The sequence below is a fragment of the Aphelocoma coerulescens genome, chromosome 6 (assembly GCF_041296385.1).
Source record: "Aphelocoma coerulescens isolate FSJ_1873_10779 chromosome 6, UR_Acoe_1.0, whole genome shotgun sequence".
Taxonomy (NCBI): domain Eukaryota; kingdom Metazoa; phylum Chordata; class Aves; order Passeriformes; family Corvidae; genus Aphelocoma; species Aphelocoma coerulescens.
This window is the reverse complement of record NC_091020.1, coordinates 22,754,178-22,782,079: the sequence shown is the minus strand read 5'-3', so window position 1 is coordinate 22,782,079 and position 27,902 is coordinate 22,754,178. Positions and strand designations below refer to the sequence as shown.

At 53.8% G+C, this 27,902-nt stretch overlaps 1 protein-coding gene across 1 annotated transcript in view; it reads right to left on the bottom strand.

The window, feature by feature from the left end:
- Positions 1-538: 538 nt before the first annotated feature.
- HPSE2 (heparanase 2 (inactive)) overlaps positions 539-27,902 on the bottom strand; it is a 106,171-nt gene continuing 78,807 nt past the window's right edge. The window contains exons 6-12 of the mRNA XM_069019812.1: positions 23,806-23,853; positions 16,842-16,935; positions 14,182-14,288; positions 13,263-13,377; positions 2,403-2,548; positions 1,296-1,442; positions 539-1,213 (exon numbers count right to left, since the gene is read on the bottom strand). Coding sequence (XP_068875913.1) covers positions 1,048-1,213; positions 1,296-1,442; positions 2,403-2,548; positions 13,263-13,377; positions 14,182-14,288; positions 16,842-16,935; positions 23,806-23,853 — 823 coding nt within the window. The 3' untranslated portion in view covers positions 539-1,047. The remainder of the gene's footprint in view (positions 1,214-1,295; positions 1,443-2,402; positions 2,549-13,262; positions 13,378-14,181; positions 14,289-16,841; positions 16,936-23,805; positions 23,854-27,902) is intronic.

Here is a 27,902-nt window from a genome sequence, read left to right as displayed (position 1 = left end):
TCCGCCGCCCCGCACCGTGTGACAGCGGCACCGCACCGTGTGACAGCGGCCCCGCACCGTGTGTCCGCCGCCCCGCACCGTGTGACAGCGGCTCCGCACCGTGTGTCCGCCGTCCCGCACCGTGTGTCCGCCGCCCCGCACGGTGTGACAGCGGCCCCGCACCGTGTGTCCGCCGTCCCGCACCGTGTGACAGCGGCACGGCACCGTGTGTCCGCCGCCCCGCACCGAGTGACAGCGGCACTGCTCCCCCCCCCGCCCGCCCCGGCCCGCCCCGGCCCGCGGCGGACAGAAGACGCCGGCACGGCTGAGAGCCCAACTTTATTACACCTCCGGTAGCGCCTGGGCGCGTCGCAGCTGCTCCTGCCCGCGACACCGCCACTCTCCCGGGCAGGAGACGCTCCCAGCCCACCGCTCCTCCCCTCTCCGCTCCGGGATTATAATTTAACAATCAACATTTCCCGCCGCGGAGCCCGAGCCCGCCCGCCCGGGGCGGCCCCCGGCGCCCCCTGTCCCGCCCCGCCCCGCCCCGCCCGGTGCATCTCGCGGCGGGCCAGGCCGCTGGCGGCATCCCGGCGGCAGTAGAGGGAGCTGCTTCCATGCGCTTGCTGCACCGGGGTACTGCCCGCCTCCAGGGAAGGGGGTCCGGCTGCTGGAGGGGTCATCCCGAGGGGCAGCGGGACCAGGGGGTCGGGGAGGGTGTCCGTCCCGGGATATACCGGGGCTCAGCACCCCAACCCTCCCTGCAGCCAGCGGGAACGAGAGCCCGGGTGCTTCTCGCAGCTCACGGGACGGATGGTGGCAGGCCCTGCAAACTGGCTGTCGCACTGCTCTGGCGGGATGGCGGCCAAGGCATATGGAGAGCTCCGCGGCCACAGGGCAGGAGTGGTGCCAAGGTGGAGGACATCCTGGGGGTGAGGATGAGGGCGTGGCGTGGAGCTACCCAACACGGCCCCACGGCGAGGCTGCGTGGGCTGCCAAGGAGGCAGCGTGACCTGGGCAGTGCACGGGGGCAGGAGCGGGGCTGGCGAGTCCATTGTGGGCCGCGGGCTATCGGTACCGACAGGCCAGCGCGTTCACATTCTTCACCACGTAGAAGCTCATAGTCAGCGGGGGGATGACCAGGGTGCGGCCGGCCCGCAGCGGGCGAGGCTTCAGCTCGGGGAGAGTCCCGTCATCCACCATGGCCAGCGGCTGCCCGTTGAGCTGGACTGACCTGTGGGACCAGGAGAGGGTCAGCTCAGCGGCACTGAGGATGGGACAGTGGTGGCAGTCCCAGCCACCAGCATCAAACTTACTTGGAGTGGAGCCCGTCCTTGCCGTAGGGCTGCAGCAAGTACTGGTGGACAATCTTATCCCGCAGCGTCCCTGCCAGCTTGATTTTCTTCCGGGAGCGATGCAGGTTGATGATGTAAAGGGTGATGGATCCCCGGACATAGTTGTGACTGCAAAGGGGAGAGTGGGAGATGAGGGCTGCACTGCTATGTGCCCAAGGAGCATCACCTCCAAGAAGGGGCTTGGAGGTCTCTGCAAGAACCGGCCTCGTGCAAACATCCAGATTCACCATCCTGCTGCCCCTTCACAGGGAGATGCCACCTTCCCATCATGAAGCCTGGCTCTGTGACAACACCCTTCAACCCCCCTCTTCAGCCAGCAGTGACACTGCACAGGAGGATGCTGCAACGGTGTCCAGAGTGGGGGTGGCCCAGGACAGAGTGTCAGTCCCAGGACAGCTCCCCCAGCCTTGCAAGGAGGAGGCTGAGAACGGAGGGGAGCTCTGTGCGTGAATGGCGTCTGCCCCCTCCACCCCAGGCACCTGACAGACAGGTCCAGACACTGATCCTCTGTCCCTGTCTGTCAGGCAGCCCCAAACAAAGGCTATAAAGCACTTTGCACCTGTCAGTTACTGGACAAGGTTTCCTACCGAGCTGGAGGCATGTTGAAAGCATCTGGACTGTGTAAAGAAACAGCTTCTCCTCCTCCACAATAGCAACTTGTGTCCGCGGAGGAGGTGGCCGCCCCCCCGGCTCGCTGAGGTGCTTTCAAAGACCTTATCAGCGAAACAATAACCAAGCCAGGCTCCCCGGCAGCGCGGCCTGGCGAGTAACCCGACCGACCGGGGGCCCCTCGTGTGAAATCCACTCCCTTGATCTCTGCTGCCCAGGCAGCCCGGCGGCCACTGCACCGGTCCCAGCCAGCCCCGTTCCCAGGCACGGGCTTGCCACGACTTTCATCGGAGGCATCGCCATCCCGGCTCTCCCCCTTCAGTGTGACAGCGGCCAGAGCAGCACCTGAGTGAGTATCCTAGGAAGCCAACCTGCCCCAGCGTGTCTTTGTCAGTCCCCATCTCCTGGGGATACCACTTATCCCACCCTGTAACCCTCAGCCTTCCTTGCTCCGCTTACTTGTGGTAGCTGGTGCAGTGGGCATAAATCCGGAGCTTGTCTCGAATGACTCTGCCGGGCCGGGGTTTCCTCTGGAGACCGGCCACGTGGATCGCCAGCACCTTAGGACCAATGAGGCGCTTGTAGAGTAGGGACAGCCAGTAGTCCTGGGGGGCAGAGGGGACAGTCAGCAGCACAACAGTCCCTCTACTCACAGAGGGCGTGGGCAGGAAAGGCTGGCTCCCCGGCTTGCAGCCTGGCAAAATTCTGGCTGTTGGGGTGAAAATGTTGTGTGCCAGATGTCTGCCTTGGGATGAGCTTTTTTTGAGCAGTCCAAGCCATGATGGCATGGATGTTGCCAGGGAAGAGATCAGGGAGGAATACATTGCCCACGCTGAGAGATGTGGGTACCCTCTGAAGGAGCTCAGCTTTTGGCTGGGTTGCAGAGCATGGGGGGCAGCATGAGTACCCTCGCACATACCCATGGATGCACACATAGCCGTGCTGTGGAGCTGCACACCAGCTCCAGCTGATGCACACAGGGTGGTGATGTCACCGGAGCAGGCTCTTCCCCCACTCTTTACACAGAGCTGGAGCACACCAGAGCTCTCCCCTGCTCTTTGTCTCTGTTCATGGCACATCAGCTTTTGGGATTGCTGAGGGTGCTCAGCTTTCCAGAGGTATTTCTCCCATTTTAAAGCCTCCTGTGGAGCATGGGGAAGCCAAGCGGTCAAGAAAGAGGAAATGCTCAGACCCTACACGCATAAATGATGCAGCCTTAATTACGTCACCACACACTACTTTTTCCCACAGGGCACGGCCTCGCTCGGCACACAGGATGGGCCCCAAGCCCTGGGGAGGGAGGTGAGGCTGTGTGGTGACGGAGGCCGCTGCCGGCAGGGCCCCCCACTCATCCGCTGCAGAAGCTGGGAGGTGTGTGGTAAATGAAGCAGGGTTGTGGGAAGGGAAAGGGCAGGCTCAGGCCCTTGCCTGCTGTTCTGCTGGACGGGGCTCTGTCTCCGCTGCTGCTCCAGGCACACCAGGTGATGCTGGGGAGGTGGAGCCTCGCCCTGCTTCTCAAATGGCTGCCTGTGGATGCTGAGGCACCTTCACACACATGAGCACTCTGGATGAACACCCCCTGAACAGCTCAGACTGGATATCCTAGAGGGGCCATGTGCCCCAGGGCAATTGGGATGATCCCCCTCCCTGCTGGGCCTGTCAAACATCCAGCAACGATGGTCACAGTAGCACCAGGGGCTGCTCTGCTCCTCAGGTTTGACCTGCACAGCGAGGAGGAAATGAGTACTGAACAAGCACCCTGTGGCTCTGCACAGTGCCTGGGAAGGGCAAGGAAAGCCCCGCATGGTCAGGATAGTGCAAGGAAGGGGTTTTGCATCCCAGAAGGGCATGTAGTTGGGAATGGGGTCTCCAGGCCCCTGGATGCAGGGCAGAATGGGCAGAATGAGCAGGTGGAAGTGCAGGTATCTCATATAGACTCAGTTATCCGTCCTGTGCGTGGGGAGCCCTCACACAACCCCTGGTTAACATGCATTTTGGGTAAAGAGGTCAGCATATAAAACCGAGCAGCAGGGCACCAGTGACCAGCACAAGGCCAAAACCCACCAGCCAGATGAGACTGCTAGCCCCATGCTCTTTCCAGCTCAGCAGAAGCTGATCTGTTCCATCAGCACTTAGCTGGTCTGGCAAAGAGAGATCCAGACACACTTCTCACTTTCTGGGCAAGATTTTGGCCACCTTCTGTTTTCTTCTTGCTACTCCCAGCCAAAACCAAGGGGCTTTGTGCCACACCAGCCTGGTAACTGCTTCCTCTGCAAACTCTGGGCCCCGGAGGAGATGTGAGTGTGAAGGGAGAGGCTTGTGTAGCCTGAGAAGGCTCAGCCACAAGGCCAAAGCTCCCAGGGAGAACGAGCTGCAGTTGCTCAATGCTGCTTATGTGTGCTGTAAACGAGGCCACGCCACTGCCCCTGACCCTGCTGGCTGCTTGGGCTACTCTACAGCCTGGGGATGTCCCTGTCTGCACCAAGCTTCTGTGGGAAGCAGTGCCAGCCTGTGCTGCTCAGGCTCACAGCAGGCAGGAGAAAGAGTACTGCTGTCTCTCTGATGAGCCACCCTGATTAGCGGAGTCATTAGATGAGTAACTGAGTTTGCAGTGAGGACAAAGCTAAGTGCAGACTTGAGTGTTTAGTCCCATGGTCATGAGTTAAAACTAAGTCTGGTGTCCTGAGCTACCTTGTCAGCTCAGGCTCTTAGGTCTTTTCTAGAAGCCCTCTTGGGCTTTCTCACCTCCTCTCCATATTTCCACTGATGAGATGCTGCTTTCACCCACAAGTGATGGGAGTGATAAAGGCCAGACTCTCAGTGTCTGCCCTCAGAATTTCCATATGGATCTCAAGAGGTGTTCTGCAGGGGACTCTTGATGGTCTTGCCTCCATGGGGAGCTGGCACCAGCAGCTCCAGCCTCCAGCTGAGCACCCACCCCTCTGGGCTGGGTGGTCCCCAGAGATTTGCTGCTTTGACATTAGTGTCCCTTCACTCTCAATGCTCAGCAGCAGCAAGGTTTGTAATGTGGGGATGCTGGGAGCTGCCCAGCCCCATGACCTGCCCCAGCTGCTGCCAAATCTCAGCACATGCTCTTCCCAAGGATGCTCTGACAAACCCTGCAGAGCTGGGGGAGTCGAGCCCCAGGCTCCTGCCATGATGGCTCATGGGCAAAGCTGTGCCATTTAGCATGTCCCCAGCTGGGCACAAGGACAGATGCTTGTCTCTCTGAAAAGTTTTGGCTATGTTTTGTGAGCTTCTGGCCCAGCTAAGGGTACCCAGTTTTTCTGAGAAAAAATTCCCATGCAGGTGCCATGAGATGGGTGAGACAGTCAGCAGTGATTTAGGGGGAGCTGTTCTGCAAAGTGATCATGGCTGAGTGTGCAGTTATTTCAGCACAGGCAATGCCTCCAGGGCAGTGCAGGGACCACTGTGTCCCTCCAACATCTGCAGGAGGTGAGGGGAGGGCAGTGATTTTACCTCACCTTGCTGGCAAAGCTAGGTCTGAAGTCTCAGTTTCAAGAAGGATGTGAAAATACCAAAGAGAGTTCAAAGGAGTGCCATAAAAATGACCCGGCGCTGAAAAAGGAGTTGTCAGCACTGGCCTCAAGGTACTTGAGCTCTTCAGCTCACTGCAGGGGAGCACTGAAGACAGCTGCAGCTTTTCGCATCATCTCAAATCCACTTCTGTGAGGGGCCAAAATGATGTTATTTGCAATAAATTACCAGGACCTGGTGACACCAAGCCCTTGGATGATGAATTACACACACACACCTAGCATGACTGAAACAAACCTGCTGAGGGCAGACATTTTCCCCAGCTGGGCTGATGCTCCAGGGCTGCTCCTTCCGCTGGTGTGAGTGAGCCCCAGTCAAGATCACACCAGGGCTGCTGGGCACCTGCAGCTACCAGCTCCTGTTCAAATGGGACAAGCTTGGGAAATAGCTGTTCTTGAAACACAGTTTGGCTGCAATCAGGGTGGCTTTTCCACTATCAGTGACCTCTTCCTGAGCCCCCGACAGCAGGTGGCACCTACTCCCATATGGCACACCCTGTGCAAGCAAGTTCCCCAGGCTGGCAGTGCCTGCACACCCCTTGCAAGGACGTGCAGTGTGGTGCTGGATATCCTGTCAGGGGCAGCTCCAGCAATGTCCAGGGAGACAGGTTACTCCAATCAGTGCAACTGCAGAAAGGATTTGTCTTTTGGAGTCACAGAAGACTCTTGTTGAGAGGGCTGAGCCAGCAATAGAGCTGCAGCAGTAGAGGGGGTATAGCAGAGAGGAATATGGTTTGCTATTAGTCCCACGGGAATTGAGGGATCTTTCTTGCTTTAATTACTTTGCAGACCCATCAAGCAGCACTGCAGGTGAGGAGCACCTGAAGGCAGAGCCCTCCTGTGCCTCAGGAGCTCTCCTGTCTGGAACCCTGATTTGTGGGCAGGAGGGGTGCTTGTGTTGAGTGAGCTGATGTGCAGAGCTCAGGGAGCCTCATCTTCTGAGCCCCATGGGGCCAGTGAGACGTACAAGCTTTCCACCAGAGAGGGAAAGCCCAGAGGGTCCCACTTGATCTCTTTGCACATTTTACTTCATTGGAGAAATTTTAGAGACTTCAGCTTTTGGAAAAAAGGTTGATTAGGCAGACCCTGAGGCAGAACTATTAGCCAGGCCCTCTTGTCTGCAGAGCCATCAGGAGAAGTGCAGGAGTTATCCCCACGCTCTCTCCTAGAGGCAGCAAAGCAGCTCTGCTGCCCACCTGAGTTTGTTCAGCTCCGCGCTCTCCACTTGTGAGAAGATGTTTCCATAACCAGAAAAACAGAGTAAAAGAGCCATAGCCCTTCAGTCTCCTGGGGACTGTAACCAGCAAAGGCCGCTGAACTTCAAACGAGTTGGCTGTGAGCCCGTGGTGCACAGCCTCCTCTGGCTGGGGCTGCCAGGGCATAGCTCTCTGTTCCCAAGTCACCAGCAGCATCAGCTGGCTGCTGCTCACCCTATTCCTCTTCCTATTGCTTCTTCTTGCTTCTGAAGCTGCCCAAGTTCTTCCCCTGTGCCTTAGGCACACTCGAGTTTCAACAGCCTGTTACAGAGAGCTCCATTCCTGCACCTTCATCTGCATTTTTCCACAGTCTCAGCAACCTGTATGGAGATAACGGCTGGCTGCTCTGAACATCACAGGACAGAGAGCTTTGCTCTTTTATCCCTTTGTTGAGCCTGATGGCTTGTTTTTGGCAAAAGCATCTTACAGAAAAGTAGTGATTGTGGTTGTGAAGACTTGAAGGGATGGAGAAGCTGCCGCTTCCCAAGGAGCCTCTTCCGGCAGTTGCATATCCGCACTGTTAACAATCCCACTCTATTTTTGTCTTGAATTTGTCTGGCTTCAGCTTCCAACCGGTGGTTCTTGTTCTTTCTTTTTCCACTAGATTAAAGAGATCCTCACCATCCAAAGCTTTCTCCCTGCGGAGGTCCTTACATCCTGTTCAAGCCATAGCTGCTTGTTCCTTCAGCAAGGCTGGATAATTCCGCTTTTAAAATTATCCCTGAGTTTTATGTGCTTCTTAAGGGGGAGTTCAAGGTTTTCTCAGCCAAATGCTCAAGGTCCTGTGACAAGCAGAGTGGGGCAGAGCCTCATCCCAAAGGGAAAAACATTTTCTGAAGTCAAAATCATCAGCTGCAGACACTAATGCTGCCCTTGCGAGCTCTCATGCCCCCCCCACCCTCAGGGACATGATCTGTTTGCTGTTCTGTGTGTGCCCCCTCCTTGTATGGAGGTTCTGGAGAACGGAGGAGTCTCCTACAATATTTGCTGCTGTACTGGGGGCGCCTGTGAGTGAGCACCATGGGGGACACTCCAGAGAGGGTCTATGAATGGGGAACAAGGCTCCTTCTAGCCCCAAACAAGGGGGCTTCAGGTGGACTGGGCTGCCAGAGGCTGGTGGCACCAGCAGGGGAGGAGGAGGCAGCACACAGAGATGCTGCAGAAAAGTGGCCCCTTGGATCTTCCCTGTGCTCTGCCCCTCCTGGGCAGGACAGATCTTTGCTTTGATCCAGACACCTCCGCCCATGAAAGGAATGACTGATGCTGACCAATTCCTTTTTTGTTGAGGCCAGGTCCCTGCAGGAGCCCCACCACCAGTTCCCTGAAGCTGCTGACAATCTCTGCCTGGGCATCTGTTGCGTTCACCATGCTGATCCTCTTCCTTCCTGCTCTAACGGCTGCGAACACTTCATCTCACACCACTCTTTCCTGCGTTGCATTATGCCTTTACATCTTCCTGCAGCTTTCTCTTCAGGCAAGTGATCTACAGCAAAATTCCTACCATGGGAGCAGCAGCCACAGGAACTGCTGCCAGGCACCAGTGGCACTAAGGGGACAGCCTGCCCAGAAAACAGGAAAGTGGCGAGTAGGATGTGAACCCTGCCTACTGCCCTTCACAGCCTGGCCCCAGCCAGTGGCCTCCACCTTCTTGGGATCTGAGCAGATGGAGGAACAGCCAAATCTCTCTTTTGTCATCACCTCTCCCTAACAGGGTCCAGGCGATGGAGGCTACAGGAAGGGAGCAGAGCTGCCAGATCACAGGGCTTGGAAACCAAATGCAATTTTTCTGTTTCCTGTTCTTCCAGAGCACAAATCCACTCTGGGAATGGTCCTTCTGCCCCACCTCATCCACAGCCCTGGGATGGCTTTGTGACCAAGGTGGGCAGGTTTCACACTAGCATAGTGCCTCTGGGAGATGGGGGCAGTGGCTGTGTCTGTCCTTCCAAGCCAAGCTGCTGCTGCTGGTCCCAGATGGAGTTTGTCTCTGCCCCAGCCTCCAGTGCAGGAGGAACAGTCCGGCTCCAGCTCTGCACATGTCTTGCAGCTCCAGCGGGTGGGTGCCAGAGCTGCTAGCCACAGCATGGCTTTGATTCATTTGAGAGTCCATGCATCTGCACTTCAGAGACCTTTTTTTCTGATGCACCAAGAGGGAAAGGCCCCATAACCCACTGTGACAGCGAGCAGAGTTTAGGTGCTTTAAATCTGTCTCCTTGTTCACAGATACAATGATCCTCAGAGCTAACCTGGAACTCCTGGAAGGAGACAGAGTGCAGAAAGCAGACAATGCCTCAGTCCTTGAGACATGATGGAAAGGACAAGGTGGTGGATGCCCTGCTGAAACTTGCTCCAGGCAGTTGTGCCAAGGCTCGCTGGGAGACTTCCACAGGGCACCGTTTCCACTCTGCCTTCAGCAGACCATGGTTTCGCTTGACATCTCATGGGAGAGCTTTTCCCCCATGCACACTTGAACTGCCCGGGATTTCATCCCTCCCGTCTGTGGTCAGAGCAAACGCCCCGTAAAAACAGCTCCTGCCAGTCCTTGCCTCTCCCACCCCTTCCCTGCCTGCAGGCATCACTCCCACCAGAGCTAGTGCTCCAGCGTGCAGGGCAGATGGGGGTGCCAGACGCCCGCGCAGCAGACTTACAGCCATCAGGAACAGCTTCCGTGTGTGTGCAAGCTCCATTGAACCTCCTCACTCTCCCCACCCCTTGCCACTCCCAGACTTGGGACCGTGCCTCTGACGGCATGGCACATGGCACATGGCACGCTGCAGTCCGACCTGACCACCCTGTCCTAGACACTGACCTGCAGCCGAGGGTCGCCGCGGGGGCAACAGCAGCCACAGTGCTGCTCTGGCAGCTCGGCCGGCTGCATGTGCGCAGCGCGGTGACAGTGCTGGACGTGCAGATGGGCGGGTGCAGCAGCAGGGCTGGATTCCCCTGGCCCTCCGGGGCGGGCATGGGCACAGGTGGGCAAGGACCCAGCCCCCGCAGCCCTGGCCTGGGGAGGACCCCCTCGGGGGCAGCGCGGGGGCGGGAGAGCTACCGACTGGGGAGGCGGCTGGGACCTTCAGCTGCAATTAGCAGCGCCTCCTGCCAAGCCGGCTCAGCTAATGAGCGCACCGGGGAGCGTGTACGTGCAGCCGGCGGGAGCGCGGCCGGGGACCCGCTCCCGCTCCTGGCACCTCACCGGAGGGCCCCTTCATCCTCGGACCCGGACACTGCGGGACCCGGAAACCTGGGGGGGGGGAGCAACCCATTCCCCAGTGGGGAGGTGCTCGGAACAGGTCAGATAGACCTAGACCTCCCTCCTCCAGGACAGACAGTGATATTCTTTCCCATTGTGTTCTCCTCAGTGCCTTTGGGCAAAGCCAAGGAGGTGAAAAATCACCTGCAGCATCCAAGCATCTGATCACAGCACCATTGGGCACAGACCTTCGCACTGCTGTGATGCTTTCTCAAGGGCGCCATCAATTCACAGGCAATATCATATTGTCTTCTACCACCACAGCTGAGCAGGCAGCCCCTGCTGTCGATTCACCCTTGATCCCTCCAGGACTTCCTCATCCTGCATATGAATCTTATATGCAGAAAAGAGCTTTTAAGTGTCTACCAAACCCAGTATCTCACCGCCCATACTCTTCAGGGGAAGAGGAGCTCTTTAGGCCCCATGAGGAGCCACAGGAAATGGAAGTCTGGTTTTCAGCTTTGGCTTTTCCTTGGAGTTTGTGTTCCTCAAACCCTGCCTAGAACTGTACCCAAGTTTTTTCTCTGCATAGATATAACCTTACAGCATTATACATTAAAGGAGCAGAAATCAATATCAGGGATGGATAGAAAAGTAGTGAGTGCCACGTGGAAGAGCACTGAAAAAGGTCTTTAACATTCTGTAAGAATATGAAGAGAAATCTCATGCCTGCCTGGGGTGAAATAAATGTATTGCTTCCCTCTGGACTGTTTCAGAGAGATATTAAGGAAAGAGAGATAGAGTATGTATGTTGCATGCCTGAAATGATCCTAGAGGTACTAAATGCCAGATCAGCATTTCGAAGGCACTGCCCTGTGAAGAGCAAGTATTGGTGCTGCTCCTGCCCTCCTTCCCTCCACTCCTTACTCCCACAGATGTACAGGTTTAAGTGCAGGCAGGCAGACTGATGTACCTGCAAAAGGCTTTATTTGAAGGGCTCCTCTGACTATTATACAGCTGACTGCCCCAGTCAATCAGGAAGAGAAAGCACTCCAACCATACATGAAAATGTTATCTCAAAAATAACAAGGCAGTAAAAAACTTGAGCTCAGAGGGAGAGTGGACAGGCAATTCTGGCAACCAGGATGGGCACTCAAGCTGCCCTTCCATGAGTGAAGGACCTGGAGGGGCACACAATGACCACGTCCCTTGCAAGATATCCACAAAGCCACAAGATACCGCTTAGCTCATGAGTCAGCTGTGTGTGGGAAGCCCAGCAGAGATGCGAGCATCTTCCTAATTTCACTGAGAAGCTTCAGTGCCCCTTGGCCACACTGCTGCCACCTGAGGCCATCCTCTTATTGAACAAGCAGGCATCAGCAGCGGCAGAGGAGGAGAAGGTGCAAAGACTGCTCCGGGGAGCCCAGGCCTGGCTCCCAGCTCCCTGAGGAGCTGCCAGCTGGAGCTGTGATTGATGCCGCGGCGGTGCAGCCCTTCTCTCAGCAGGCAGCTGAGAGCTGCCTCACGCCCAGCCGGCGTTCGGAAACCTCTTTGTCATGGTAGTTAATGAGCAGATTGTATTTCACAGCGCCGCGGCCCCGCACAGGTACAGCCAGCGGCTTTTATCTTCCTGATAGCTCCCACGGGAAAAGAGCAGCAGCTATCCCGCGGAGCAGGTCACGGCCCGGTCTTGCTGGGCTTTATGGTGTTTGCAGCTTTTAAACCCTTTGTCGGTTTTCACCTGCCTGTGGCTCTTTTATAGCACAGGAGTGGAGGGAAAAGGGTTGTGGAAGCCAGAGTTTGTGCAGGAAGAAACTGTGGTGGGATGTGGGATCAGTGCTGAAGCACATGGGAGAGTGAGGAAACAATCATGACAGCGATTGGCATCTAATGTATTGGGAGACTTATCTTTAAAACAACAGCAAAATCCAAGTTAAAGACTTCCATTGTGCTTAACAGCCTGGGGTTTATTCCTCTAACTCCTTCCCTGGCTTTAATCCCGTTCTGAACTGCACTCCTTCTCCAGCTCTGGGCCTGCTGCCCCGCTGTGCCAAGAGAGCTGGCCATGGGCCACCCTCTGACCCGCTGTGCCAGGAGAGCTGGCCACAACCACCTGCTGCCCTTGTGCACCCAGCAGGCAGGAGCTGGCCTGCACCTGTCCAGCCAGGAGCAATCCAGAGGGCCCTGAAGCCCTGGGAGAGGGGGTGATGTGGCTTGGCAGGGAAATTGGCTCTTCAGGAGAAAACCATCAAGTGCAAGCTGCAGGCTCAGGTTCATCTCAAACAAAGCTCAAAGCCCCCCAGGCTCTCCCCAGCCTGGGCCCCCAGAGCTGGCAGGTGTGCCTGCTGGAAGGCTGCATGTGGGAGCAGACCAAGGTGCTCCAGGAGATACCCAGAGCAGCACAGGCAGTGGGCCTGCTCTCCTGCTCACTGGTTTGCTCTCTGGAGCCAGCCTGATGCTCAGGGATGCTGTTGCAGGGATGCTGTTTTCCTCGCCTGAGTAGGTAGAGCTGACTGAGATGCAGCTCCCTCAGACTTTGCTTCCCTGCAGCCACCCTGAGATCCCGGCAGAGCATTGAGGGCAGGCTCACAGTGTCAGGGTTGTGCACATCTCCGACAGGGATCTCCAGCCTGCTGGCAATGTCTGCTGGGTCATGGACCAATCCCTTCTAGAGGAGATGCAGAGCACCCAGCTGCTCTGCCACGATCTCTGCTTACAAAGCAGTGTATTTACTAAGCCCCAGAGGAAAAGGAAACCTGCTACTTTTAACAGGGTTTTTCATATGGTTTCCTTATCAGCCCCATGTGTTCTGGGAGTTCCCCTCTGCCCAGGTGTTTCTGAAGAAATCCCTCAGAAATCTGAGCGATTTTGTGGGGCACTGGTGAGGACCACTGCTCACGGTGAAGCTTTCACCTTGGTTTCTAGAGGTCTGAAATCAGGTGCTGAAGCTCCATCCTGGCTTCTCCATGGCCAGCTCAACACTAGCAATCCAGCTGATGCCCCATGCCATGCATGGTAATCCTGCCACATCCATCCCTCCGACTCGCCAGCCTGCCCTGGCACCCCTCAGTGGCACCAGCCTCCCTCCTGTGCTATGGACCCTGAGGCATTAGATGAAATTTCAGCTACAGAGGTATCACTCTCCCATCTGCCTCCAACATGTTGCACTTGACATGAACTAACATCTCCTATTAACACTCTAAGGAACAGATCTGGAAAATTCATTTTCCAGCAGAGTTCAGAGATGCCACAAGGAGAGAACCTCCCCAAATGTGCAAGGAGAAGGCAGCACCAGCACAACATCCCTGGGCAGACCTACCGGCAAGGGGTTGAAGTTCTGGTCCACCAGGTGGTTGTGGCCGTGGTCGAGGAAGGAATGCCGCACCACCACGTCGATGCCCTGGCTGGCCAGCAAGCCCAGCGTGTTCAGCCACCTGGGGACAGAGGGAACAGAGCTGGGGCACCATGGTGGGGGGGCTGGGGGAGCACCATGGGGGGCTGCCTGGTCCCAGTGGCACAGCTGCTCTCATGCATCTGACCTGATCCCTGCCCCAGCACCTGAGCTGAAGTCTCCAGATGGTTTAGTGAGCTGGGCATTAACTGGCTCCCACTATCTCTGCCCCAGCAAGTCTGCATGTTTCTCCCCCTGCCCCAGCTGTGCCCAGCTTGCATGTCCCAAACCTGTGCCTGAGCCCCTGTGTGCACCCCAATATCTCAGCCCTCTGCCCAGAGCCTGGGGTGCTCCCCCAGCCTGCCAGCACTCTGCACTTTTTGAGCAGGGAGGACCAGACCTTTGCACTGGCCTGCCTTCTCACACTCCCTGGGCAAGATCTTCAACTCTCACAGCCTGCCACAGCCTTGGTAGCCCAGGCATGTCCCTGTGCTTCCCTGCAAAGCTTAGATAATCCTCCTCCATCTTTCATTATCACAGCCAGCTCTGAAGATCTGAACTGGGGCTTTGCAGCAGGATGTCCAGGCCATGGGGCTATGCCAGTGGACAAGCCCCAGGAGCCAGGAATGATTGTAGCTTCAAAGGAGAGAAAATGGAAAGCAGAGCTGAGGAGGGGTAATAGGGATGAAATGGAGAAGTTAACAATACTCAGGCTACCAGGGAGTACTGAGGGGGTCTCTGGGCATGGAGCTTGCCCTCTCCCAGCTGCAGTGCCTTTGCAGCACCTCAGCCTGCAGAGCCCACGGAGGTGGCAGTGCCCTGGTGCTGGCAAGCCAGTGTCACTCACAGGAACCCGGCTGCATATGAATCGGAGAGGTTGTTCATGCCTCCAGCTGAGGTCATGCCAACACCTTCCAGCCAGATCTTCTTCCCTGGTGTGTACGTGTTCACTACCTGCGTGAGAGACAAAAGTAACCAAAATTACCCTGGGGAACCTGTGATTCAAAGCCAAGGCATACATCTCCTGTCCCACACCCTGGGAAGACTTGTGGAGACCTTTGGTGATGGCGCTGATGGACAGTCAGTGCCTGCCTGGGCCTGGCACGTCACTCTGTGTCTTTACCTTGGCTGGGTGGGGGGACACTATTTCTCACTCTTTCCTGCCACTGCCACATGTCCACTTGCATCTTCTGGAGCTGCTCCCAAACGTACTCTCATGCTCCCAGTCCTAGACCCTGCTCTTCCCCTTTAGTCTCCCCTTGCACTCCATCCCACAGACTGCGCTCTCATGTTGCCTTAGCTCTCCCTACCCCCTTTCAAGGTGGCTGCCAGCCATGGGGAGCCCCTGACCCCCACTGGCTCTGCAGTATGGGAGCACTGGGTCACATACTGGAGCCACATGGATTAAAGGTGTGTGGGCATCCAATGAGAAAGCAGTGAGATTCCTCCAGTCACAGATAGTCAGTCCCACAGCTGGGCAGGGGCTGCTTTGCCACCTGAATAGTCCGTGGCACAGGTGGGACATGCAGGTCTGAGCATGCTGGCTCATCCCTTACAAGGCTTCAGCCAGCAGTGAACCTGTGAACAGACATCTGTGAGTGCCAGATGGGACAGGAGGGCTCAGATGGCCAGAGCTGCCCTCTCCCAGCCTGAGCAACCTTCGGCACCACACCCTATCTTCTCTCCTGCAATCCCACTTCTCCAGGCTGGGTGACAAGCTCCCACGACCAGATGTCTGCAAACCCAGCGGCCCCAGGAACGCTCTGCACAGCCTGATGGATCCTGCCCCATTAGTGAGGAGCGCTGGAATGTGCTGGATGGACTGGGATCCCTCAAAGATGTTAAATACGCCAGCTCTGGGCTGCCTCCCACTCACAGCCTGTGAGAGTCGACAACCCTGACTGAAGCCCCAGAGGTGTTGGCATCCTGCCTGTAATTATCTAAGCCCGCCACCTTCCCCGGTCGGAGAGGAAGCAATAAAACAGGGAAGTGGACAAGTCCAGCTGCTCTAATCAGCCCCGGCAGGATGCACGGACTCAGAGCCAAGCTGGAGGCTATTAGCACCCAGTGCTGTGCTTTTGCTCAGCCACACTGGCATTCCCAGGAGAGCCTTCCCCAGCCCTGCCCTGTCCGGGCCAAATTCTGGCCCATGGGTGTGAGGGTTCCCCTAAACTTCACCAAGGGCAGCTCCTTGCTGCTTCTGGTCTGGGAATGGATGGAATCCCACTCCATTCCCAGCAGGCTCCAACCCGCAGCAGAGGTGGGACACGTGTCACCACTTTTGGCAGGGTATTATACCCCCAATGGGGGCTGGGTCTCTTGCTTGCACCACAGTGATTCCACTGGCCACTGTGTCATGCCTCCCCCACAGCAGGAGTATCATCCACATACGTGGATGGCTCCCAGCTTGTGCCAGAGGGCTCAGCAAGCAGCTTCTCTCCTCCAGCTTTGCTGCACTGACCCTCTCATCCCCTTTCCCAGGGCCTCTTTGAGTTGTTTACTCATTCTATGGTTTCTCCCTGCAGGAATTACAAGTGAGACATTGTGGCGAGTGGTAAGAGTTGAAAACCTAGACAAGACGGATGAATGGACATCTCCTCCAATCTCTAAGGCCTTTTTCACTCACTAGGTGTTCCTTATTTCTTCCAGGACTGACAGCTGAGCGTGTCAGTCACAGCCCTGGCCGCTGTATCAGCCAAAGCAGGGCGACCCTGCAAAGCCCTTGTCATGTATCCCATTGTTAGATATGCAAGCTGGGTCCCCCAGACCAGTGAGGAAAGGAGCACTCATGAGTCAGGCAGAGCCATGGACTCTGACACTGCAGGCCAGCAACAGCTCGGTTTTTTGACAGTCAAAACATGATCATCAGGGAAAAAGGAGAGTTGCTCATAATGGTCACGATTCTCCACTAGTGAGAATCACTCTGGGAATGCACCTGTCACTACTCTGCAAGCAACATTTCCAGGCACTGTGAGCAAGTGGGGCAAGATATAGCAGTGGAGTCCCCTCCTGAGCACACACGGCACCAGCTGTGCTCAGGAGGGTTTGGTACCACCTGGCTGCTCACTCCTCTCCTTGTCCTGGGGAGCAAGTTCAGTTTCTCCCTCATTTTGTGCTACTCCCTTCAAGAACAGATGGATGGGAGACTCAAGCCAGTCCTCTGCCTTAGCAGAGCTTTGCATGGGGTTTGCTCCTGCCCTGTGCATCCAGCCTGTGTCCCAGCACACCTGCACAGCCCATGCTGTGCTGCAGCCTGTGGCCACTTCCCTCAAAACCCGCCGCACATCCCACCCCGGGGCCAGGCTTTGTGCTGCCTGGTGTTTCACCCCATGCCTGGTGTTTCAGCCCTGAATGAGGGCTGGCTGCATTTTGGGGGGGAGCACAGGGCCCAGCAGCCACTCTCCCTCCCTACCCCACACCAGCTCCCCTGCGAGTGTGGCGATGCTGAGCCCAGGCACTGCTGGCACGGTGCCCCCTCGCCCCTGCAGACCCTTTGCACTCGCTCACCTTCTGGATTTTCCTGATCTGGTCTGAGAGTGTGTCTAGCAGGCGTGTTTTCAGGAAGTCTGTCACTTTGGCCACTCGACCATCTATGTAGTAACTGAAAGGAAAATAAGAAGACAAGGTCAGACAGCTGTGAGTGTCTCTGCCCCCAAACCATGTCCTCCTGTTCTGCTGCTGTCCCCTGCCAAGAAGCCTCCTTTGCTCTGGGGGAGTCCCTGCTTGCACCTTGTCCTGTCCTGGCCCTCCGGCCATGCCTGTCTGGCAGATGCTTCAGTCTCCAAAACAGGATGTAAGGTGGACACACCCTGAACACTGAGCATCCTGCACTTCAGGAACCATGGGAAGTTTTGCAGTTTCTTAACTTTTGCTGGTGAAACTCTGGGGGAAGAATTCCAAAGGCTGGGAACAAAATGCCACCTGCAAAGGCTTTGCAGTACTCTTGCACAACCTGCACCTTCCTTGCTTGCTTTTCCAGCAAAATCCACAGCTGAATCCCCCTGTCAAGAAATGTTGTGGCTGTCACCCGCAGAGGAAGTCCTGCTCTCACAGAAATACCTTCTGGCCTACGAATGCCAGGGAGTGTTTGCCATAGAGGAGGCTGATTCCTGCTCTCCATGTGCTTGATTTTATAGAGTACAGCTACAGTGCTGCCCATAATGATGTGAATCATCTATCTTCAAGTGTGAGAGAAAAGCTCTGAAATGTCTCACTGCTGTCTCCTGGCTCCAGGACATAAGGTGAAGCATTCTGTCCTGACTGCACATACCCCATGTCTAGAGGTAATCCCAACCTGCTCCTCCTGAGGAAGAGTCTTGGGCTGGCACCTCTGCTCCATGCGAGGAGAAATGGCAGCCCTTGCACATCTCCCAGAGGCTCCTGCCAGTCTTGTAGTGACCAGGATGCGTGCTGCAGCATGCACTGGCATACCCCTGGGCAGGCCCTTTTCCTGATTAATAGGTTTTGCAAGAGAAACTTTATGAACCTTGTCCTCCCAAATCTGCAGTGTGCATCAGCCACTCACCACAGCAAGCCCCAGAGTATGACAGAGCCATGCTGGGGGGATGGAGGTTCCCAGGAGCTGCAGCAGCTCTGGCTGGGGCTGGTGGGGCTTAGTCATTGCCTCCCATCCCCCACTGGATCTACGCCCACTTGGATTTCACCAGAGTTACACAGACCCTCTCTGCAGACCTCAGTGCAGCTGTGGGTGCTGGGATGCATAATGGGCTGAAGACCCGGGCTCTGAAGAAAGGTGGATTCACCTTTCCAGCGCTGCTTTCTCCATAACATGCATCTCATCTGCACCAGTGAGCAGCTGTAGCAGTTATAGTGGCTGTTTCACTTGGGTGCTGGAATGCAGGAGCATCCCCAAAGGATGCCGTGGGCTAACTCAGCTCAGACAGAGCACCTGGCACATGTGCAACATGCACAAGTGCTTGGAGAGGATTTTTGTGTCTCACTGCTCCAAGTCACTGTCCCAGAGCAGAATTCTATTACAGGCTCAACTTGCAAATGCATTACAGGGGAAGAACCTCCTCTGTCAACCCTCCCCCAGGCGTGCAGTCCCAGCTGTGTCCCCAGCAAAGCACGGGAACATGCCAGGCACCCCCCAACATTGTGTGACCTGGGCAAAGAGGCAAGAGGCATTTCTGTACATCCATGGTGGCTGGAAGGTGCTAAAGGTGGAGATAATCTCCAGGGAGAATTTAGGAAATGTTCAAAATCATTCTGATCACTTACACACTATCAAACCACTGGCTGCTGGGAGGAGAGCAGGTCTGTGAGCAGCAGGCAGTGGTGGGGTTTACACAGATTACTTTTTAAGACAAAATTACAAAGCAATATTCTCTGGGGATGGCAGATGTTTGGATTTTAGCACTGCACTTAAAAACTGAACAGAAACAACTTTTTCAGACTGCTGTGGACTAAAAACTCCATCACCTGGGCCGAAAACTGGCTGAAAGACCATTAAAAAAAGGTTGCATTCACAGGGAAAAGATGGAGTTAGATAATCTGTGTATCAATCTGTGTATGACCCCTCCAATGCATCAGGGTTTCTGTAGGGTTTAGCTTCTTGGCCAATACGGTCCCAGAGCCCAGGATAAACCCCTCAGAGAGCAAAGACAGGCTTGCACCTCGTCATCACCTCATTCAAGCACAAGGTGTGCTCTGACATGTAGCTCCACTGCCAAGGGGAGAGGACCAGGAGCAGACCCAGAGGAGGCTCTGCCATCCCAGAGATGACGTGGAGGCAGCCTGGGAAGGTGCTGTTGTGCTCAGCACACCCCGGACCCTACAGGGAAGAGAAATACCCTGGGATATGTGCCATGGTCACATTTTTTGATACCTTCATTAACAACACAGAGAAACAGATACTGGTAGAGCCATGAAGGGCAGAAATGAAGTATCAGTATTCCTGCTTCAGTGTCAAGAAATCCTGGTAGCATATTTCCTGGGGGTGTGAAGAGGGAAACACTTCAGCTTTGGGTGTGTAAGAAAAGCATGAAGACAATTACAAGCTTCAGTAAAATGGGCAAGGATGTCTTGCAAATCTGCCTGGGAAGTTCTCAGTTGCCAACAGGTACTTTCATCCTCCTCAGACTAGGAAAAAGGGAAAATGGCACCAGTTGCACAAGCCTTGTGAGGAAGAGAGAGGAACTGAGCTCTGTACTGATACCTGGCTGCTCAGGAATGGGTTCCCAGCTGTGGCACAAAGATGATCTGAGAACAGTAGTGAGGCAGGGCTGAGCACAGCTGCCAGTCAGAAATGCTCTGTTCTTGAGCAAGCTGCAAGGCCAGGCTGCACACAGCTCCCCAGTGCCTCCCAGAGAAGGACAGTGCCAGGCACCAGAGCACTTGGGAGATTCTGGGGCTGGCTATGTATCTCCATCCTCTCACCTCTACGTCTTGTGTTGCATTTAAAAGGGTTTTCTGGAAAGATCCACGATTTGCTGCATGGGACCATAAGCATTGTCCCGTGTTTAATGAAGGCAGTGCACTGACTCCCGGGCAGCTGGTTTCATTTACCTCCTCCTTCATTTTAAAGAGAAACCTTTGCCCCTATTATCTGACCTCTTCTACTGCTGTAGTTAATTGCATTAAAGCCCACTTCCCAAAGCTCAGGAATTTCCGGATCTACTTTGTTGCCTGCTGCTACAGGGAGAGTCTGCTTGGAATTAGGGCACCCGCCTGCCAGGGACACCGAGCAGGGCAGATCCCCATGGTCAGCATGACACCCTGCTGCCACTGCAGCTGGGAAACTGAGACACCTCGGCTGGCAGGTGGTCCTGATCCATGAGCATCTTCCTGAGGAGAGGGCATCTGCAGCGCAGGACTTGCGGCAGCCACACTGCTTGTCATGGAGAGAGAGGCAGGATGCGACCTGCTCCTTCCAAAGGCCTGCAGGCACAGATGAGAGGTGCTGCCCAGCTCCAGTCAAGTAATAATTGCACTGATGAAGAGTGACCGGGGGCTGTTCTTTGGCCCCAAAGGCACAACTCACACCCATGCCTTTCTCTGTCCCCAGACAAGATGCATTTTTCCATCCCACCACCGGGAGCTATCCCTGGCCTGTGCTATCTTCCCAGCCTTGCCCTGGCCTTGCCTGGGAATGTGCTGGTGGCCAGGGCCGGGATACTGCCAGAAACTGTTCCCTCCATCAGACAGCGAAGAGGATTGCAAGCCAGTGGGCAAAGCTGTGCCCTGACCAGGTTTGTGTACAGGTGCTGATGGGCCAGGGATTCCTTCCTGCAGCCCCTTCCTCCAGGCACAGCCTGTGAAGACACTGCACTCAGAGCACTTGTAGCAGGCTGATGTGAGCCCAAATATACACCCTTGTGGGTGTGCCCACACTGGGCAACTCTCTCCTGGCACCTCTGGGAAATCTGCCCTATGCTACTGCTTGTGAGCATCTCCCCCTGCACACTCAACATGACTAGGCCAGAAGAGATGTCACCCAAACCAAGCCAGGCAAAAGCATTTTAAGCAACATCTCACACATGCCTGTGTGTCTGGCACTTCTGATTTGCCACATAGGTCAAGTGACTTTCTATCTTGGAAGAAAAAATGGCATTTCTCCAAGAAGCTAGAGGGACAGACGTCTACTGGTTTTGAAGGTGCAAACACTTACTTTCCCCATAAGTAGCAGGGATTTGTGTTTCAGAGGCAGCATTGCATAAGGATTTGTCCATTAAACATGACAGACTTGGAGCTGTGTGCAAGACTTCGAATGGAGAACCAGTTGTACAGACTGAGAGAGTATGCCCAGGGATGGAACTGGGCACAGCTGCAGGTTTAAGTGGGCAATGAATCTTCACCATGTGTGAGGACACCAGCACAGAGCAAAGAGATGGCTGTGGGGAGGATTCTGAGCAGTGGAGACCCACATCCAAAGGCTGACGGGGTCTGCGTTTACTCATAACCAAACATAACAATCTAAATCACCAGTGAAATGCCAAAACTCTTGGAGCCACTGTCACATCCTCCTTTAGAGGAAATTCCCTGAGCACTTTGAAGCCATTCACACATCCCTCTCCAGCAACACTTTACTTCTGAAGAGGAAAGCACACATGCTGAGTTATGTTATGTACGTAAGTGAAACCATACTCAGCTGAGTGAGTGAGGCTCATTGGTGAGCTGCTTATTTCTACCCAGTGTCACTTTTCTATCAATTATATTTCAAGATATATTCTGTTTTCACACAGAGAATAGGACTCCTTGCAATATATTCCCTTCTCAGTTCCCTTTCTGGATTGAGCACAGACTTTTCAAAGGAATAACAGATTTGACAAATTTATAACCAATATCCCAGGAGAACGTTAGGGTTTGGAACAAAAATACTCATACTTGAAATTAGACAGCAGTTTAGTTTCCTGCTAATAATTTTCTTCTTGGATACAAAGGAACTTGTTTTGTTTTGTTTTGCTGTTTGGAGCAGAGGAATGAGACACTGTTTTGACATTTATTCATAAACAGTACAGAAGCCCAGCTCAGAGCTGTGGCCATTGCCAGTCCTCACAATCACATACGGGTGCTATCTCCAGAGCTGCAAACCCTGGCTGCGGGAGAAGCAGGAACACTGCAGTGGAAATGGGTCAGCAGGCAGCAGCTCAGCTCTGCTGACTCTTGTGGAGAGCTGCACCAGCCCTCCAAACCACAAGTTGCTGCTTCAGCACCAGACCTGATAAGCACTTCACACTGATCCTATAAGAAAAGGTTTCAAAGCAGCCATGCAGGCAGATTCCCTGCACACCAGATGAAACTCCACATCTGAAGCCTGGAAATTTGTTCCTTCAACTCATCCAAGGGCTTGGCCCAGTGATCAAGCCCTGCTGCAGAAAGCAAATTCCTGGACTAAGTAAATGCGATCAGCACATCGTGTAATCATGAAAAGCAAACTCCCAGATGAGACATAGATCATCATTGCACAGCATGAGCCTGTAAGTAACACAAATCCTGCTCCAATTGCTCTGCTACCCCACTGTCCCCACTGCATCAAGCTGCTGCTGCCTAGCAGGGAAGCCCAAGGAGCTAAACACCCAGGCAAGCACACTGAGACAAGCCAAGCTCCAGGAATGGGACTTACAGGTTGCTGGCCATGCCTGGTGCTATAAACCCCTCTGAAGTGCCTACAGTTGCTTCTGCAGAAGCCTCCAAGGTTAACACACTGACACAGAGACCATGGGGGCACTGGCAAGAAAACCTTTTACGTTAAACCCCATTGAGCTCTACTCAGGAGCAGGTCTCCAAATGGCCAAGTGATGGATTTACAAGCTCCACTACTGCACTTCAGCAAAGCAGCCTGAGCACCCCATGAAGAATCAGCTTGGGAACAAGTCCTGTGGGCAGCACACACAAGCACACGCTGGACCTGAGACCCTGGCTCCCATGCTCAGGCCAGTGTCCTGCACAGGAAGTTTAACCCAGCATGACCGTGTGGGGTCATCATAGTTTTTTCTCTCCAGTGAATACTTGTCTCTGAAACGTGTCCTTTCTGTGTCAGGAGAGAGTCCTCCCCACAAACCCTATTGCTATCAGTTTTGGTGGTCACTGCTGTGCTTGTACGGTGCCTCACCTTTGCACTGGGATTTGCACTCCCACTGCAGAGAGCCACAGACTGCCAGGAACCCTACCTCTGGCCACAGCATGCAAACTGGTGAAAATAAGAGGAGGAGAAATATATTTATGGATTTTCCCTCAAATAAGAAAACCCCTCCCTCCACATAGTGCTTGTTACACTCAGTTCTACAGCTCAGAGCTTCCTTTGCTCTTCTGAAATGCAGCATTTGTGGGACCAGGAGGAAAAGCAGGTAACAGCACCTCTCTCAGCCTCAGCTGGGACAGGATCTTGGATGTTCATCCCCTTTCAACTGATATCTGCTCCTGGGGCTCCACCTGCATGTAGGACACAGTGGTGTGTCTGTGGACACCCTTACAAAACAGAGTGGAGGCTGGGGCATTACGCATTTACCTTTGGACTAAGCTTCCTCTCCCTTGTCTGAATGAACCAGTTTAGATTCAGGCCAGTGGGCATGAGGAGACAGTGATTGGGATGAAAGGAAAAGGGCTTTCAGATTGTCCCATACACTGTAACACGTGGCTTTTGCCTCCCTGTTGTCCGTACCCGGGCTACCCCCAGAGCTGCCTGTCCTCCCAGCTGCCTCTGGAGACTCAGCAGTCCAGTGCAGGGCTCTGTTTCCAGCAATGTGGCAGGCCAGGCATGCAGGCAGTGGTATTTTTATCCTGTGCTTCAGCTGCAGAGGTAAAGGTTATTACATCCACTCCTGTAATTGTTTGAGAGGCTCGAGAGAGAAGGGCAGAGCCTCCTTCACCTGTTTAAATGCAGCAGGACAGAGGAGGTGGCTGTAGCACATGTGCCCCTTTGACACCCAGAGAGCACATCAGCTCTGTTCCCAGCATCTGTGATCACTGCACTGAGGGTTGGAAAATAGAAGGAATGGTGAATACCTACTGTTGCCAGGTAACAGCATCCACTGTGCCGCCAGCCACTTTCAGGAACCTATGGGAAACAGAGGAAGAAACCAGATAAGCCCAGTGTTGTCACAGGGGAAATCCTAAAACAACCAATGCTCATCCTACATTGTGAGATACCAAAGGTGGCCACTGTGGCCACAAATATGTCCTAATGAAGCCTTTGTGTCCTTGAATAGAAGGAATAAATTCTACTTAATCCGAATGCTTGTAGCAAGCACAGCTGAGGACAACGAAGCGAACCCCAACTGACAGCAGAGCTCTGGGCATCATTTCGGGGCAGGTAGGGAGGGCTTTCAGAGCACAACAGCATTTCAGGAACAAGATCTTGAGGTAGGTACTAAGTTCTGTGACTTTAACAACTCTAAATAGCAATTAAAGAACATGTTTTAAATGTCCATCTTAAAAGGAGATACTTCTTATCCCACAATATGTATTTAACCTGAGGAACTCTTTGCCTGGATTCAAGCAAGGACTGGAAAATGGAAGAAAATGGAAAAAAAAAAACCAGCAAAACTATTAGGTGCAAAAATGCCACCTCCTGCTCAGGAAGGTCCTGAGCCTTGGAGGAAGCGAGGAAAAGCTGGACCAATACTGCTAAGTGCTTTTCTTTTTTTGCCTCTTTCTTTGGCATTGGCTACTAGCAAACTGATGGCATTCTGACGTGGGTGCACTTTTGGTTTATTCTATTCCTGTGCCTAACCACAGCAGTTCCATGGACAAGGTTAGAGTCAGTTATATACAGGTATTATCCTCCTGATGGCTTCTGACCCGACTAAGAAAATATCTCTTCCAGACAGCTCCTGTTTGAGTCAGACTTGAGGCTACACAGGTCTACCTGCTCACACTGCCAGTCCCAAAACCAAAACAATTCCTAATCTTGGGCCCCATATGCAACCACCACAGGAGGAGCTGGTAGCTGCAGGGGTCTCTCCCTGGCTCCCCAGCCCAGCAATCCAAACTGCACCTTGGAAAACTGCAGCTCCCACGAGGAAGCCCAAGCAGTTCTTGCATTCTTATGTTTAGGGGCACAGATGTGGAAACACAGGCACACTCCAACTGGACAGGCACGTTGTCTGTGCAGGAGTGCAACGTGCACTGAGTGGCTGATGCATTTTGGAAGTGATAATGCACACACATGACAGGAGACATTTGCTTGAGCTCATCAATATGGTGAGAAAGGAAACAACGCTGTATTTTCTTGGGCTGCTTTTGATGCACAAGGATCCCGGGAACAGAGCAGCAATGTCACAGCTGTCCCGACTCCACACAGGGCTGAGTGGTGCTGGGTCCAGCGACCCCATTGAGAGCCCCGTGACTGAGGGTAGGGAAGGGGAAGGTTTGTGAGGAGAGACCATGAGACTATTTGTCGTGGCAGGGACGGGCAGCAGCTTTCCGGCACACGAGCCTCTAATCAGGTCTGAAACAAGAGCAGCAAGCTTCGGGCTAAATATAGCTCGGAAACGATCATTCTGATTTTAAATTAATGACGATGGTCAATTATAGACTGGGACAAAAGGGCAGCTGGACCCTGTGGAGCATAAGAGGATGCTGGCAAAGGCAGCAATAATAAATCCCTGCAGACAGAGAGGGAAGAGATACAATTAGAAATGGAAAAACAATAACATGCTGTGAACTCCTGTAGCACTGATGCATCCCCGATTCTGCTGCCCAGCAGTGCTGTGAGCTCAGCTCCCAGGCTCTGCAAAAGATGTAAAAGCCTTTCTGAAATGCTTTTACATCTCTCTTGAGGGTCAGGCCTGGAAAAGCAGTGGCAGTGTGATGGCTGGGGACAGTTTCTCTCCAGCTGAGCAGGGGGAGGATATCAGCTAGGCCAGCCCTAGTGCAGCCATAGGGAGAGGTGTGAGTTCCCCACAACTCACACTGGTCACCTGGAAAAAAGGAGATTTTGCAAATATTGCTGAGGAGACGTTGCTGTTGTATAAAACTGAGTGTGCAGACATGTCAAAAGAGTAAAAAAACCCAGCTCACAGGTTTAAAATTCTCTGTACAGGGGCTGCTGCCTAAAATGTAATTCACAAAGCGTGTAAGAGGGAACTAATGAAGTCTAAACTGAAATTACAAACACAATCTGTATTGGATTTGAAGATCAATATGTTGCAATTGGATTTGAAAATTATCCCAACTTGTTTTCTGACCTCAAATGCTTTACATTCTGGCTGAAAATAAACCATCCTGGACTTCATTAAATCACCTCTTCAGGCTCAGCTTGGCACTCTCCTCTCACAGACCAAAACCATGAGCAGACCAAGCTTAGAGGAAGAAGGTCTCTGGTTTTCCTTGCCATTTCCATAGGGCCTACAACACCACTGAAGACACAACTTCTACAGTGATGTTTGAGCAGGGACTGAAAAGCAAAGCAAGTCCTCATTATAACCTCCTGGAGCAGCAGAAGCAGGACATCCATACGTCCCATCTCCCCCATCTCTAGGAAGCTACTTGGCCTCTTGTTAAAAAGTTCCTGAGAAACTGTTCTATGGCACAGGCATCACTCAGACAGCATGGTGCAGACCAAAAACAGGACAGAAAAGCCCTGGCTTGCTTAGTGTTCCTCTTCTGCCTCTATAACAGTAAAATAAATCAGTTAGTTCTGGTAATATTAAAATTTTATTATAAAACATACATATATAGCTCAAGGTTTCTTTTCCATGTCTGTTTTTCTTTCTGTTTTACTCCTTCTTCCTTTTGTTAAGATTTTTGCAAGATGAAGTTCCTGGTAGTTCTTCAAGTCCTGCCTTTAGAGGTGGAGTTGTTGCTGGAGCACCCCAGATGTCTTGGGCAATGGTCTATACTCTCCAAAGCTCACCTAGAGCAGCTCAGCAGCCAGCAAGTGGTACTGCAGGAGCAAGAGATGAAAGCCTAGGGGAGGTGGACATGCAGTAATGCACAGGTATCCAAATATCCTCATTTTAGGAACAGGGATTTAACCCCTTTATTCCTATAGCACCTGTGCTGCTCCATCCACAGATTTTGAGGCCACTGAAGATCCATATGGGCAAAATGACCAGTGGTGACACATTTTCATTTGGGATTTCCTGGGCTGTGCAATTTCCATGTGCGCGGCACGGCGCAGGCACAGCGAGCCAGACGCTTCCGGGAGAGCTCAGCTCCCTGCACATGTGCTGCACAGATGGGCTGGGCTGGCACAGTAAATCTGCCATTTTCCTACACACCAGGGTCTCTCTGTGAGCACCAATGGACCCTGCGGCGCACGTGCAATAAATCCCTCCCAGGAGCAGTGGGGCAAGCTCCGCCCGTGCTGTGCAGGCTGTAGGGGCAAATGCTGGAGCATTGCCCCATAATTCAGAAGGGTGGCAGCCCCAAGGCCTGCCCAGGTAGTACCCCTGGCTGGATTTCCACATATCGTAAACCTGGGCACCTCAAGAAAAGTCGTCAAAATCTTCTGGGACAGCATTTCTAGGTGGGAAAGCAGAACACAGCAGAGACATGTGCAGGGATAGGAACCTTGAATACGGAGTTTGTGATACTGAGGATGAGATAAAGTCACTGAGCTTGATAAGGACATCTAAGTGACAGAGGGTAGGTTTATATTAGATATTAGCAAGCAGTTCTTCACTGTGAGGGTGGTAAGGCACAGGAGCAGGTTGACCAAAGCAGCTGTGGATGCCCCATCCCTGGAAGTGTTCAAGGACAGGTTGGATGGGCCCGTGGGTAACCTGGTCTACTGAAAGGCATCCCTGCCCATGGCAGGGGGGTTGCAACTGGGTGATCTCTAAGTTCCCTTTCAACCCAACCCATCCCATTATTCTGTGATATGTCCATTTTCTTACCCTTGCAGCTGGGCCTGTGCCAGCATCCCATGCCACCGTTGCTACCTGTGGGGCCCTGTGTTAAGCTAGAACTGAGAACAATGTAATTCAGCATTGCTCAGTGGCTCAAGCAGTTCACAGCTCTGTCCCAGAAATGGTAATGCTAGTGCAAGGTGGGGCTCACCTCACAGGTCATGAATGAGCTGTGGGGGCGTGGAGCAGGAGGGCTGCAACACCTCAGGATGGTACTGATACCCAAACTCTGTACTGTGATGCCATGGGTCAA